Source organism: Juglans regia, chromosome 1, assembly GCF_001411555.2.
Source record: "Juglans regia cultivar Chandler chromosome 1, Walnut 2.0, whole genome shotgun sequence".
NCBI lineage: Eukaryota > Viridiplantae > Streptophyta > Magnoliopsida > Fagales > Juglandaceae > Juglans > Juglans regia.
In genome coordinates this window covers 12,887,486-12,903,055 of record NC_049901.1, presented here as the reverse complement: position 1 = coordinate 12,903,055, position 15,570 = coordinate 12,887,486, and the positions used below count along the sequence as shown (strand labels likewise).

Here is a 15,570-nt window from a genome sequence, read left to right as displayed (position 1 = left end):
GAATATCATCTCCAATTTACATAAAATGATGATGATATCACTTTGAAGCTGGGATAGGCAATTTATATCAAGTGTTCGTGCACACAACTCTTTAAAAAAACTGCTGAGTTCTGTCAACGCCAAGGCAATGTTAGTTCGTAAGAACCCCCCAACTGCGATAAGAAGTAGTCGTTGCAAAAAAACATGACAATCATGAGTTTATAACTTCGATATTTTGCAATCAAGTACGGAAACACAGCATGCAATAGTGGAAGCAAACCCATCGGGGAACTTCACCTCGGTCAACCATTCACAAAATTTATTCTTTTCTTCTCTATGTAATGTGTACATTGCATGTGGCATCGTAAACCGTTCACCTTCACCCCTTAAATGTAATTCCTTCTGCATACTCAAAATCTCCAGGTCATGCCGTGCATTGACCTGGAGATTTTCTTTACCATTGAACAACACTTTTCTCGATCTCCAAATGTGGTCTGGAGTAAGAATCAACGATATCCCATATAATACTGTTTACGGCCAAACTTCAACCAATTTGACTATATACCGACATTACAAGATGGACATGCCAATTTTCTTTTAGTTGACCAGGCAGAGAGATTACCATAGGCAGGAAAGTCATTGATTATCCAGATCAAGGCAGCATGCAACATGAACGTTTCTATTGTAGAGGCATTATATGTAGGCACCCCATGCTACCAAAGTTCAAGTAATTAATCAACTAATGGCTGCAAGTAAACATCAATGTCATTCCCTAATGATTTAGGACCAGGAATAATTACGGATGTCATGAAGAATTAGTCTTTTATGCATGACCAAGCAGGCAAGTTATACAGCACGAGGATCATTGGCCAAATGCTATAAGGTTTTGTCAAATTGTTGAACGGATTGAAATCATCACTTACCAGGCCGAGCCTAACATTGCAAGCGTCACTAGCAAACCAACTATGGTCTTGATCAAATGTCTTCCAAGACTCAGAGTCCGCAGGATGCCTCATAATGGTATCAGATGTGGGTCGTTGGTCTTTATTCCATCGCATATCAGTGGATATCTTTGCAGACATATATAACCGTTGCAGTCTTGGCACCAACGGGAAATGATGCAACACCTTTTGAGGTATAACTTGTCTCCCATTTGTATTTGACATCCACCTCAAAGCATTACAAACAGGACAGTTTATCTTATCAGCATTTTCCTTCCAGAATAATATACAGTCGTTTGGGCATGCATGAATTTTGTGGTACTTGAACCCCAACCCTCGCTCCAATGATCGTGCCTCTTCATATGACTGTGGCAAAGCAGCATCAGGAAAGGCAGCCCAAAACAAATGACTTAATTGACCAACCACCAAGGGATTTAATGTGTAGTAGCTTGACAACGAATGAGAGTTTGCTAAATTTTGTACACCCGATAAAAAGTGGACGTCAAGCATCTTCTAGTAGCTAATCAAAAGAAGGTAAACATGAAGTTTCAGGTACAAAGGGGGCTGAAGGCATCGAAATAGTGTCATCCTGGTTCTGTTGAGGGAGATTATGGAATGTCCCTGCCCATATGTCATCTAACATATTGTCCATGTCATCGATGTATTCATCCTCATCACTGAGATCGAGATTGGAATCGACGTCATTCGCTGGGCGAGTTTCCTCCTCCCCATGAAATATCTATTGAGTGTAAGTAGGATTGAACCCTTTTATGAACAGGTGAGTCTCCACCTCTCTGAAAGACAATAATAGATTATTACAGCATAACTGACAAGGACACCGGATTCGGTCACTTCCCATAGCATGGCTTCATGCTAGTGTGAGGAATTGGTTAACCCCTTCAGCATATGCAGGTTCTCAAAGTCTATGAGGCAAGTTCATCCAACTTTTATCCATCTAAAAAAGGGTTATACGGCATAATTAGTTAATCTAAAACTTTCAACTTAAATAGAGAGGGGAAAGTGCAAAGCTGAGAATGTAGGCCATACATAGACTAAACATAATGGTCGAAGTTAGTTGTAGGAGGATATATAATGAGTGAGTGGAAAGCGCTACAGACCAATGTTGCCATGTTGTTGGTTTTTGTGGTATCTGAAAAAATGTCAATCAAGACTATAGTTCAGACAAGGCACAAAAGCCAAGATTTTAATACCATGATCTCCACTAACATTGTGAAATATAAGATGATCCTTAGTACCCTGAATAAGGGTGTAGTAAATTGATGCAGCATAATACTTAACAAATAGATGTTAGTGTCTAAATTATAGCTCATACGTTATAGTTGAACTAAAATTTTATATAGCTAGCCTGGAGTGCACCAGACCATCTCTTGAGTAAGAGCATCACGTCACCTACAGTCGAAAGTGTATAGTATGCATATAGACTTAAACTTTATCTAAGGGAGAAGGCAATTGGATAACAGGGGTAAGTATTATTTTGTTGTACATAGAATAATTAGAGAGAAATAACACAATATTAGACCATTCAAAGAAAAGAATGACAATGCAACTGCAAGAATAAAGGATTTCTATGGGGTTCTTTCTATCAGACCTAGATTGACAATATACACCAGTTTAAGGTGAACAAAGTGGCTGAGGGGGGCAATATTATGACAAAATCATCCACGTTGATAATGAAGCAACACAAACACGCATGGCATGCACGTGTGCTATTGGGGGATATCATAGGCAGTGATCATTATTGCATCTAAACACATATTGAAATGTGCATTCATCGTGCTCATATATGCCATATTTGCAGACACTCTGTAGTAATGATGATCTATGGCACTTAAATAAACTTCTGATTGCCTTGGTGGCAATGCAGTTTCAACAGGAAAGTTATGGGTATGAAGGTCACGGGCCAACCGTCTTCTAAGAATTGAGGGGGTAAATATTTTCCCCCTGCTGTGCGTGCAGTGAGTGGATGTGTGTTTCTTCACAATCTGTTATAAGTATTTAGATTTTTTTACAAAGCAAACAACAAAGACATGGAATACATATAACCTTGTGCTTGACGGTAGCTAGTCCACGGGCAAATAGCTGGTTCAAGTTCATAAGGCTAGGTACATATTTTGGATTCTCTATGATGGACTAGTAAACAATAAGTAATCTGAAGGGTAATCTATATGCTTATACAACTCAACATCTAATGCGTGTGGACTATATTGTACTGATGCTGAGATACAATATTTTATAATATTGTACTATCCAATTGGTTGCAGTGGGTATTATAAGTAATATACTCATCTAAAGAACACATTAACCTTGGTCGCAAAATACTTTTGTTTAAAAGAATGTGTATCCTGGTTTGTAACAAACCAGTGAACATAAACAAAGGGTTCTTATGGTTAGTTTTTATCACTTAACATATTTTATAAGCATGGCCTTTTAGACTTTTATTCGGCTGATTAAAAGACTATAGCAACCATAATATGGACTTTATCTCGTTCGATTAGTAGCAAAACTTACAAAAACTAAAAACTTAAAATGGGCAATGCTGCCTTGGTGTCACTATGAAAAAAAAAAAAGACCAAATGGAGATATATCAGATTTGCATAAGTCGGATGGATGCTCACAGTGTTCATGCTTCATCCAGAGGTCTGAATTGAAGCTGTGGTGTATGCCTTAAGCATCATCATGCTTGAGATAAAATACCAACATCTTAGATCACCACACAATGGGCATATATATAAACAACAACAATAAATAATTATACAAGTTAAACACAATTTATGCTGCAAACAATCATTAAACTGTCATACTGGCAGGAAAAAGTAAACAAAATATATACCCCTTGGGATATATACCCATAAAGGACATGCCAAAGATTCACGATTCTAATAGACATGTACATTATAAGTCTAACTATTATTGGAAAACAACGGCAAGGGTGAAAGGGGAGATTAGTAACAGAAATGCAGAGGTACCTGTGTGCACGAAAACGAGTCAACATGAGGTCGATTGAGGATTTGATCTGGACTGCCTACTTGAAAATTGGCGTTCGGATTAGGATAGGAAAACCCCACTAGATTTTTTTCGAATCAGGAATAGAGAGTTTCGTAATAAGGGGGAGGAGGCCTGCTATGTAATTATGCAATTTTGGGAACTGCTTGCTCTGTCAATAGAGGAAAACATACTCAACGATGCGTCTATAGTTTTGAAAATGGTAGAAGATGGATAGGAAATTGAATGGAAGATGAGGAGATTGACCTATTTAGAGTCGTGATGGCACATCCAGTGTAGGACTATTCGATTCAGGGAGTTTTGTGGAGGAGGGAACACATAATTATCAAGCTCAAACATATATATATATATATATATATATAATGGCAGGGGTACTTGCGATTATTCGAATGGGGATTTTGTGCTTAAAACAGAAAAATGTGCAGAGGTGATTAATGGCAAATTATATTTTATTTTCTGAGTAGTGTTAATGATTTGTGAAATGTTTTGGGGTGTTTTTGAAATATCGATATAAAAGGCATGTTTTGTTGTAGAGTAACTTGAATAACCTAGATATATTTTGTAATATAAGTAGCTTTATAATCAACAAAATACCACATTAAGGCACCTTAGTTTATGTTACTTTTGTAAAATCTTTTTATAACTAAATCATTTTTCTTTTTTAAATATATTGTGGGCAACATTAAGCCTACCTATACTATTGTAAACTAAACTTGCGTGATGTCTTGTTATTCTAGATGGATCGAAATCTTATGATAAATTTAATATTAAAATGCAAGGAGAAATATGTTATAAATTAAACTAAGAAGAAAAATACAAAGCAATGAAAAGTTATATTATTACTTATAAATTAATTAAAACACGAAATTAAGGTACACTAGGTCTTCCTTTTGTTTTTGTTTGCTTTGCAGTTGCTTTAAATGTTATTCTCAACCATATCGTTTTATTATGGCAGATTGGAACTCACACATGAGTAGTCTTAATTACTTATGAAACTCTATAACATGAATCAACCAATGAGGCATTGGGAAGATCTCCATTTTAGTAAACCCTACAGCTTTTCCCAGATCCTTGAACTAGTTAATGTTGCCATTGTTGTTAATATTACCATTAATTAAGGTTTATTATTATTTGTGAATAGACCGAATAAATTAGGTCATGACGAAAAGTATGATTAGATTATCTGTACCCTTAATAAAGTTTACCAAAATATAAATTGATTTAAGCTGGTAATATTTTGTTCAATCCCTAGTACTTCTTTGAACATATAGCTTCACGATCTCCTAATCTTAAAAATCGTATTCATATTCATAAAATATATTGGTTATGCACATATAAATACGTTTTATGATTAAATTTATATTAGGTTTTTTTAGTAGTATTAATAATTTGTCAAAGTTGAGGGCTAGGGTCGTGTGAATTACTCAATTGTCTATTTTCCCTCTAATTAAGACTAGGTTGCTTTGTTAGACCTTTCTGTTTGTGATATGTTGATCACAAACTCAACTCTACAGCAACCCAACTCTACAAACCCATCCCTTCCTCATTACATCATAAGAATTTCACAACAGGTCTCTAATGACGTTTTAGTATGATGATTAACCCTATGTAGGAAACAATTTGTGGATGCACAAGAGTATCAACAATATATAGGATCTAAATATTCAATGTTGAATTTCGAGAAAAAAATACCTTAATGCAGGATCTAACTGTCATATTCGGCTTTCTTGCTCCTCCCACAAATCGAGTTGTTGGCTAATTGTGGGATCATTCCACCAAGTCATGATTCTCACAATATTTAAAGGATAGTTGTGCCGAATAGAGTGTAATTAAGATAACAACAACAATTTCGAGAAAATAACCCATAAACCTTAAGATTTTTTTACAGATTGAAGACAATGGAAGGAAGGAGATAGGACTCGAGATTTTCTTATGCCTACCTTATGATTCAGGAAACAAACCTTCAAGATCCTGCTTGGTAGTAGGCGTCTTCGATTTAGGAAGGGAGTATCGGAAGGAAAATAACAGAAGGTTGAGGATGATCGTGGGAAGCAATCGGAGAATGAGCAGTACGGGAAACCGCGAGGGAAAAAAATATATGTAAGATTTTTTACAGCATTTCTTTAAAAATCGCCGTAATAAATCCTCCTTCATGAAGAAAATGGCTGACGGTATAGATGTCAATCCCTTGCGACGAAATAATCTCCGTAATAACTACAAATGTCGTCACAACTAATATTCATTGTTCACTCGCACCATGTTCATGTATGCGCACTATTATTCAACAGCGACTTCGAATCTGTTGCAAAAAGAACTTTTTGTGCCTTTTTTTTTTTTTTACAACAAATGTAAAAACACTAGAAAATGCCAGTTTTATTGTACTGTCATTGGAAATCATATCTGAACTAACTATTGAAATACCAGAAACAATACTAGTATGCAGTATTCCAATCCCATCTGGAGGCACCTATAGGGAAATTGTCGAGTTAATTTAACTCAATTCAATTCAAGTCTAATTCAATAAGTAAATTGCAATGTCACACATACAGGTTACTCTCCAAATCTCCATACTAACAGCATAATTTCCAAACCAACATTTTCACACATTGGTTTATTGATACCCCCTTTTTGTACATTATAACTAGAACATCATAACTACATGGGTCATTGATTCAAACAAGTGCAAACAGATGTAGCATATTTTATTAGCTTTTGCGGCGAGATAATATGAGTTGTTCTAATTTGCAAGCCCTTGACTCCATTAATTTCTAGCTAATACTAGATATGCATCATCCAAAGCTAATACCAAAATGTTTCTAGCAGATACCTATAATTTACAGCTAATATACCTAAATCCTAGAAGAAGAAAAAAGACATGGAGTAAACCCTACAAGAAACGATACATTACCCCTCCTGCAGATCTGAGGGATTCACGTCAGTAGACTGAGGGCTTCACATTGGTGGATTGTGTGCTTCACATCTGTGCACTTAATGGTGAGAATCTGAGTGTGTCGAACTCACAGAGAAGAAGAAGAAATCTCAATGCAGAAGAAGAAGAAATCTCATCGCAAAGAAGAAGAAGCGGAAGTCTCACCTATAGAAGAAGTCGAAATTGCATCCCCATTTCGAAATCGCAGTGCATAGGGGATGGGGGCTTCCATGGGCTTCGGGGAAGGGGGTGGGGGGAGGTGGCCAGCGAGGTGGGGTCGTTGGCGATGGGCTGTGTACGGCGGAGGCTTGAGGGAGAAGAGGGATTGGGGAGAGAGAGGGGCGGAAGGGGGAGACAGCTGGAGGGAAATGGGTTTAAATTTTATTAACTTTTGTTGCGAGTTAATATTGCCAGAAAAGTTGAACATATCGCTGCAAGACTGAATAACTAAAAAAAGACCATATTTAATTTTATCAGTTTTGCGGCGATAATGACGAGCCGCCGCAAAAATTGATAACGTCGCTGCAAATACTAATAACCCAAAATTAGAAAAGGTTGGGCACGTAAGTTTATTTGCGACAATAAATAGTCGCTGCAAAAAACTAATAACCTTGTCACAAAAACTAAAAACCCACGAAATAAAAGTATTTTTTGTAAGCTAATTTGCAGCGAAGTTTTATCGCCGTAAAAAGTGTTTATTTCATCGCAAAAAATTATTTTTTCACAAAGTTTTATTTGTAGACTTGATCTCATGACAAAAGGCTTGTTTTTTTTTTTCACAAATAATTTTTGTATCATTAACACTCTATTTATCACGATTGGAAAAAGAATTCGTAAAAATAGTCCATATTTATTGTAGTGTTCGTAATTATAATGATTTATAAAAAAGTGATTTTGTATACTCTAAACCTTTTATTAAGACAAAAGTTGTACCGTACTTATAACATAGGAAGACTGCACCTGCACAAATCATTTTAGTTCCAAATGACAAGAAATTGCAGGTCATAATTTTATATACTCAGAAAGTTTCACACAATCTTATAAGAGGAATGATATTCATAGAAAATATATATTTTTTTATTTTATTAAAAAAAAAAAGCTACCAACAAAGTTTATTGATTTTATTTTTTATTTTTAAATTTTTTTTTATTTAATAGTTAAAGAAATATTTTTTAATAATTTGTAATTTTTATTTTTTAAATATTTAAAAAAAAATACAATTTACAATACGGACGATAATCTTTCCAGGTGAGCCAGCATTGTCCATCTAATAATTGGTGGTCCAAAATAATCTGTAGGCCGAACAGTGAACACCATGTCCAAATATCATGAACTGCATGCTTGCTTGTGTGGAACAAAACATTTCAGGGCTCAGAGGACATTGGCATGAGGGTCTACAGTACTGTCGTTATTGGTGACCCGTGACATAGTTTTGGAAGCTGCCTAGCTACGTGCCAAACGAGGCGTCATGGATTGCAAGCTACCCATCAAATCAACCGGGCCTAACTTACATCAATAAAGTTAATCCAGTTGAAAAACTCATCATTTGTTCTGTTTAATTAGTGACCTTGACATCAAAAGTCAAAAGACCTAGCATTAGCATTCAAATAAGAAAAATGCTAGACTTGAAGAAAAGGAAGACCTAAATCTAAAGTAAAACGGTACCTGCTCTCAGAAAGAGTCGTGTTCGCTTCCTTCACTTTCCCATCTTAACAGTCATTCCAAGTCTTTTCGTTCTAGCCCTTCACCAGAAAATCAAATACAGCAACTTGATCCTTCTCTCAAATGGGTTCTGCCATTTTCTTGCTTGTCTCTCTTCTCTCCCTTGTATTTCCTCACTACATTTTTCACGGCCAACCATATATTTTTGTGACTGGAGACCCCAATCTGATCCAAAAGACTTGCAAAAGTACCAAATATTACGACCTTTGCCTGTCGTCTCTCAAATCAGTTCCCACCAGTGTGAGTGCTGATACCAAGGGATTGGCAGTCATCATGGTTGGGGTAGGAATGGCCAATGCCACCGACACTTCCTCGTACTTGTCCTCTCAGTTGCTTAGCACTACTAACGACACTATCTTGAAGAAGGTCCTCAAGGAGTGCGCAGACAAGTACAGCTATGCCGGGAATGCTCTCCAAGCTTCTGTCCAGGACTTGGCCGCTGAATCTTATGACTATGCTTACATGCACATCACTGCAGCTGCAGACTATCCTAATGCTTGCCACAACCGCTTCAAACGGTATCCGGGACTCATTTATCCCCCAGATCTTGCACGTAGAGAGGATGGTTTGAAGCATATTTGTTTTGTACTTTTGGGAATTATCGATCTTCTTGGCTCGTGATTGCGCCTCCCCGATCTTGTGCTGATTTCTCCCTCACAATCTGTGTTATGTATATGTTGTTTTGTGTGTATGTCCTCAGTGATCTTTGTTTTCTCAGCCTGTATATGACAATGATTACCGGTGTGTATGATGCCTTAATCCTTATAATACAGGACATGATATAGCATTTAGGCATTTTGCTTTAAAGTCTACTATATTCTAAATTTCCTTCGGAGGATATGCCACTAGAAAAATACCCACTTAGGTAGGATCTAGTGCTATAAAAAGTAGATCATGTTCGCCCTTTTTTTTTTAAAATATCAGGATTACGATTATGGTAATTTCCCACTAATGAAAGTGTTCTGGACCCTTTTAAGACCTTGAGCACTAGTGAAAAGACTGCAGAAAATGGCTTCCTCCACTATTTTATTCCGAGAAACAATATAAGATCCCAAGTACAGTTTATAGAATGTATTGACACGATATTCGATGCAAAATTAATTCAAACACACGATCTTGATAAAGGAGATCATCAGCTGGATTATATTTTGATGATCATCAGCTAGACTGTACGCATGACAGACTTGGAATTTTGTAGATCAGATCGATTTTGTCGGTGAACATCATGCTCTGCAGACAGAACAATCTTCTTACCCATGAGCTTCGCTTGGAACAAGTTGCTGCCTCTGCTGATGTCAACATTCCCTCGGCTCACCTCACTACTCGGACTAACAATTTCAGCCATGGTCGTTCCCAAAGCAACCAATCTTCCCGTGGTTCTGGTGTATGTAGTCGTGGCCGTAACAATTCAGCCTCTATTCCTGCCAACTCCTCTGGCTCACCAATCTGTCACATCTGTCTCAAGATGGGTTACACCTGTTGGGATTAGATGGTTATCAAAGGTCAAGTTAAAAATGAAATAACATAAATAAATAAATAAAAAATCAACAATCACATATAAAATATCAAGAAGATTTAAGTGGTTGGATTTAATATGAGTGTATGTCTACTAGAAGGGTTAGTTTTAATGAATTTATTATCAATAAAGATGGAGTACAAGAGATCAATTATAAAAGTTTTCACTCCAAAGTTCAAATAGACCCAATAAACTTTGAGCTTCTCACAAAAGAAAAATTCTCTCTCTCTCTCTACTGTAAGCATATGGCCGCTTCAAATGCCAAAAGTGTTCAATGCGTAGCGAATAATATGTATTTATAGTGAAATGGCGCAGAGCACTAAAGCAAAACATTCTTTCGAGCGAGATGTCGAGCGATGCTCGAGTGAACGTTAGGGTTGGCATCTCGCTCGAGCTGAGTGTCAAGCGGGTGATGAGAGAACTCATGGGTTGGCATCCTGCTCGAGCTGACTGTCGAGTAAGTGTCGAGCGAACTCATGAGTTGTGCCCTCCTCAAGCCAACTGTTGAGCAACTGAGGAGCGAACGCTTGGGTTGAAACTTTGCTCGAGCGACACAGACATCACTCGAGCAAGAAATTTGTAGAGGCGTTTTTTCAACATGATTCAAGCCACCTCTTAACAAATCTCCACATTGATTTGAATTCCATCAAACCTAACAAAATCCATTAATCAAAAAACTGACCCCCTCCATCAAATCCCCTAAGGGAATCACAGACCATGATCACCAATCAAGTCCAAATAGAGTTTGTACTTGTATACTTGAACTGACTTTGTCATCATATCGACTGGATTCCCAGTAGTAGCAATCTCTTGAATTTCTAAGACATCATCTGTAACAACCAACCGAAGAAAATGATAACTCACATCAATGTGTTTTGTTCTCTTATTATATATTTAGTTTTTGGTAAAATGTATTGCACTTTGGCTATCACAAAACACTGAAATTTCATCTTGTTGTAGTCCCAAATCACTTATCAAACTTTTCAACCAAATGACTTCCTTAACAGCCTTTGATGTTGCCATATATTCTTCTTCTGTGGTTAATAAAGCAACAGTAGATTATAGTGTTGCTTTCCAACTAATAGCAAAACCACACAAAGTGAAAACATACCCTGACAATGATCTTCTCTTATCAAAGTCTCCAGTATAATTAGAATCATCATAACTAACAACCTTAGAACTGAAGTCAGTTTCTCTATAAAAAAAATTAAGCCAAAATTTGAATTCTCTCTCAAATACCTGAGTATCCATTTCACAGCCTGCCAATAAGCTTTACACGGATTAGCTATGTACCTGTTAACAACACTCACTGCCTGTGAAATATCTAGATGAGTACAAACCATGGCATGCATAATACGGGCAACTTCATTGGAATAAGGAACACTAGCCATGAATCGTTCCTCTTCGTTTATTTGAGGAGATAGAAATACTAAAAGTTTAAAATGTATAGCAACCGGTGTACTTACTGTCTTGGAATTAGACATTCTAAATCTCTCAAGAACTTTCCAGCTTTCCTATCTATATGGATCTCCATCCCAAAATCTTCTTTGCAGCACATCAATCTTTCATTTCAAACTCATTACTGAGTTGGGTTTTCAACAAGCTAACATCATATATGCCTTTAGTAGCAATAAGCATACCATCAACATAAAGTAGTAAATAAATGAAAAACACATAAGATAGCATGTGATAAACGCAGCTATCATAGCTACTCCTCAAATAATCATGATCAATCATAAAAGAATCAAACATTTATACTATTGTCTTGAAGACTGCTTAAAACCATATAATGATTTATTCAATCTGTACACATGATCTTAATTTCCTTCAACAATGAACCCGTCTGACTGATGCATGTAAATGGTCTCTTCAAGCTCACCATGCAAGAACGTTGTTTTAACATCAAGTTGTTGTAGTTTTAGGTCATACAATGTCACCATAGCAAGTAACACCCTGGCTGAATTATGTTTCACAATTGGAGAGAAAACTTCATTGAAGTTGATGTCTTATCTCTAACTATAGCCCTTTGCAACTAAGCGTGTCTTGTACCTTGCATCTGCAACACACTGGATTCTCTCTTTTCTCTTGAAAACCCATTTGCAACCAACAATCTTCGTCTTCTTCGACAACTTAACCAAATCTCAGGTTTGCTTCTTGTGAAGAGACTCAATCTTCTCAATCATTGATGCACACCACTGTGCAGATTTCTTACTCTTGACAGCTTTTAAATAACTGGAAGGCTCATGACCAACAATTTCCTCTACCATAGTAAGTGCATACATCATCATATCTGCATGAGCATATCTGTGAGGTTGCCTCATCTGCCTACTAGTAGCTATACTGTAATCTTGCAATCCCGGTGCGCCACTATCAAAATCAGAATCATGATCATCAGCATGGCATGATCTTGGGTGTCGCCTGGCACCCTTTGTAAAGCCTCAACCTGCAACTCTACTTTCTTGTCATTACCCTGCTCTTCACATGTAGACATAGTAAACTCTTTTATCAAATTAAGCATGGATTTTTCATCAAATACAACATCCCTGCTAATTACAAACTTTAGTGATTTAGGATCAGCACACCCCGACCTGAATCCTTTCACACCACTAGCATATCCAATAAATATGCATTTATTTGCCTTTGGCTCAAGTTTTCCTTCATTAACATGAAAATATGCAGGACAACAAAACATTTTCAAATTTGAACAATCACCAGGAGTACCAGACCATAGCTCATTTGGAGTTTTCAATTCAATAGATGTGACTAGAGAGTTGTTAACCAAATAACAAGTTGTGTTGACCACTTCAGCCTATAAATCTTTAGACAAGCCGACATTCGAAAGCATACTGCGGGCTCTCTCCAAGAGAGTCCTATTTTGCTATGGAGTATGTTTAACTGTACGGTGCCTGACAATACATTCATCTTTGCAGAATTCATCAAACTCACCTCTACAAAATTTCATATCATTATTAGTTCGAAGTCATTTTACCTTCTTGCATGTCTAATTTTCAGTCAAAGTCTTCCACTATTTAAAGTTAGCAAATACATCGCTCTTTTGTTTTAGAAAATAGATCCAAACATTTCTTAATTAATCATCAATAAACATAATTAGCAAATACTGAGCTCCACTTTTCGATGGAACAGATGATGGATCCCAAAAATCAAAATGAATATAGTCCACAGTATTTTTAGTTCTGTGAACCCCAATAGTAAACTAAGCCATGCACTGTTTTCAAACACACGATATTCACAAAATTCAAGTTTCTCTATCTTCTGATCACATAACAAATCCTACTTACTTAGAATAGGCATTTCCTTTTCACTCATATGACCCAAACGCATATACTATAAACAGGTAATGTCTGAGTCTGGATTATTTGAAACAGACACTGCAGCTGCACCTGTCACTGTACTGTCTTGAAGGAAATAAAGACCATTTTTCTTATATCCTTTCATTACAATCATAGAGCTCTTACTGACTCTAATAGTTCCACCTTCACCAGTGTACCAAAAACCCAAAGAAGCTAGAGTGCCCAAAAAATAAGATTTTTTTTCAAATCTGGGATGTGCCGAAAGTTAGACAATATTTTGACAATCCCATCAAACATCTTAATCCTAACTTTGGCACACTACCTATCATGATCTTCTCCTTCAAAAGTCTACTTCTCATCAACTTTAGACCTTTTCAGACTCCGACAGGGCTGGATGTCTTGACAATCGGCCCTCTACTACCACCTACTATATCTTTTATGGTCCTAACCTCATTTCATGGAGCTCACCTAAACAGAAAATGGTCTCATGGTGTAGCACTAAAGCCGAGTATCGAGTTATTGCCAACACCACTACGGAACTCATTTGGATTCAATCCCTCCTCAGCTAACTTGGTCTCAAGTTATCTCAATCACCATCTCTATTGATTACCATTTCGTTTGTGATCAGGTCTTCTCACAGTCTCTCTTTGTTTGCTTTCTTTCTTCCAAGGACCAACTGGCAAATGCACTCACTAAACCACTACCACCAGCTTGGTTCTCCACGATCATACACAACCTCAATGTTCGCGAATTACCGTTAAGCTCGCAAAGTCTCCTGGAACTCGTTCAAATTCAAAAGCTGCTACACACACAAGGGCTCTTCCAAAACTAACTCCAACAACACATCCTCTACAGAAAGACTGCTATAAATTCAAGTCAAACAACTTTATCTTCATTTTCAAATTCAACAGATAACGATAAACTTATATAGCATTAGTTTTGAATTTCATTTACAGTAAATTCTTGTAACATATTTCTTCGATAAATATAATCCAAAGGCTCCCACAATGATTATGGGAAGCATATTATAAAAATCCTATACTCCTAAACTCTCTTGCCAGTTCTTTCCCAGAAAATATTGTCAAGAAACTAAGGTCCAGGACTAAGCTACTACTATAAAACGAGTAATTAATTATTCGAAGTTCTCAAGGCAGCTCGAAGGTTTCGCATAAATGGTGAACAGTGAAAAGGAAGAGACTTGGACCTGAGTCCTATTTCGTTAGGGTTTTATGGGGTTGGATTTAGAATATTGTGATTCCAGGCCCCATTCCAGAACTTGATCATGCTCTATCCCCTGGATGACAGTACTCTAATGGATTTATTAAAAATTATACCGAATTTCAACGATTGATTTTTTTTATTTCTTCTCCGACTATGAAGATTAATTTTGATGTGATTATGTGTTAACTATATATTGGTTGTTGGACAATGCTAAGGGATCTAAAATAGTGCCCGCATTGTACCGATTAGTGTAATTGCACTTTTTTTTTTAAATATTTTTTAAAAAAATACACACATTTATTAATAGTCATTTTCTTAATCATTAAGAAAAAATACAGAATCGATCAAATTGGAGGCACCCGTTTCGGTCCCTATCATTCTCCATTGATTATTAATCCCTTCACATTCTTATTCGAATTTAGATACTGTAATTAAAATAGAATAATACCTAAAATGGGCCTTGTACGTAGCATCATTTTGCCCAATTCATTTGTGTTTCCAAACATGGCCGTGAGAATTCTTGTACAATTTGTAAATTAAAAAACGGAATACTCTTATGTTTGAGCTTCCTAATTTCTATGGTGGGTTGCTGGTATATAGAGAATATGACATTTTTTTGTAATTTCTAATCAATGTAATTGGCCAAGAGTTATAGTGCATGATGTACACATGAGGTCATTGAAATTGAATCTGTAATTGGGAATTTGATTTAGTATTAATTAATGATAAGTTAGCGAATAATAGAAAAAAAAACTAAATAATTAAATAAGTGGAAATGAAAAACATCTCATTTATGTATACGATTGATAATTTTTAACACGATAATCATATTGAAATAAATCTAATACAAAGAGTCTATATATAATTTCTAAATGGTGATTGCTCACGCAAGCCCATGTAATTATATTTAAAAAAAGTTTTAAAATT

At 36.4% G+C, this 15,570-nt stretch overlaps 1 protein-coding gene across 1 annotated transcript; it reads left to right on the top strand.

Moving 5' to 3' along the window:
• Positions 1 to 8,487: 8,487 nt before the first annotated feature.
• Positions 8,488 to 9,402, top strand: LOC109021008 (cell wall / vacuolar inhibitor of fructosidase 2-like). The gene has a single exon (XM_019003550.2). The coding sequence runs from the start codon at positions 8,659 to 8,661 to the stop codon at positions 9,214 to 9,216; it is 558 nt and encodes a 185-aa protein (XP_018859095.1). The 5' UTR covers positions 8,488 to 8,658; the 3' UTR covers positions 9,217 to 9,402.
• The last annotated feature ends 6,168 nt before the right edge of the window (positions 9,403 to 15,570 follow it).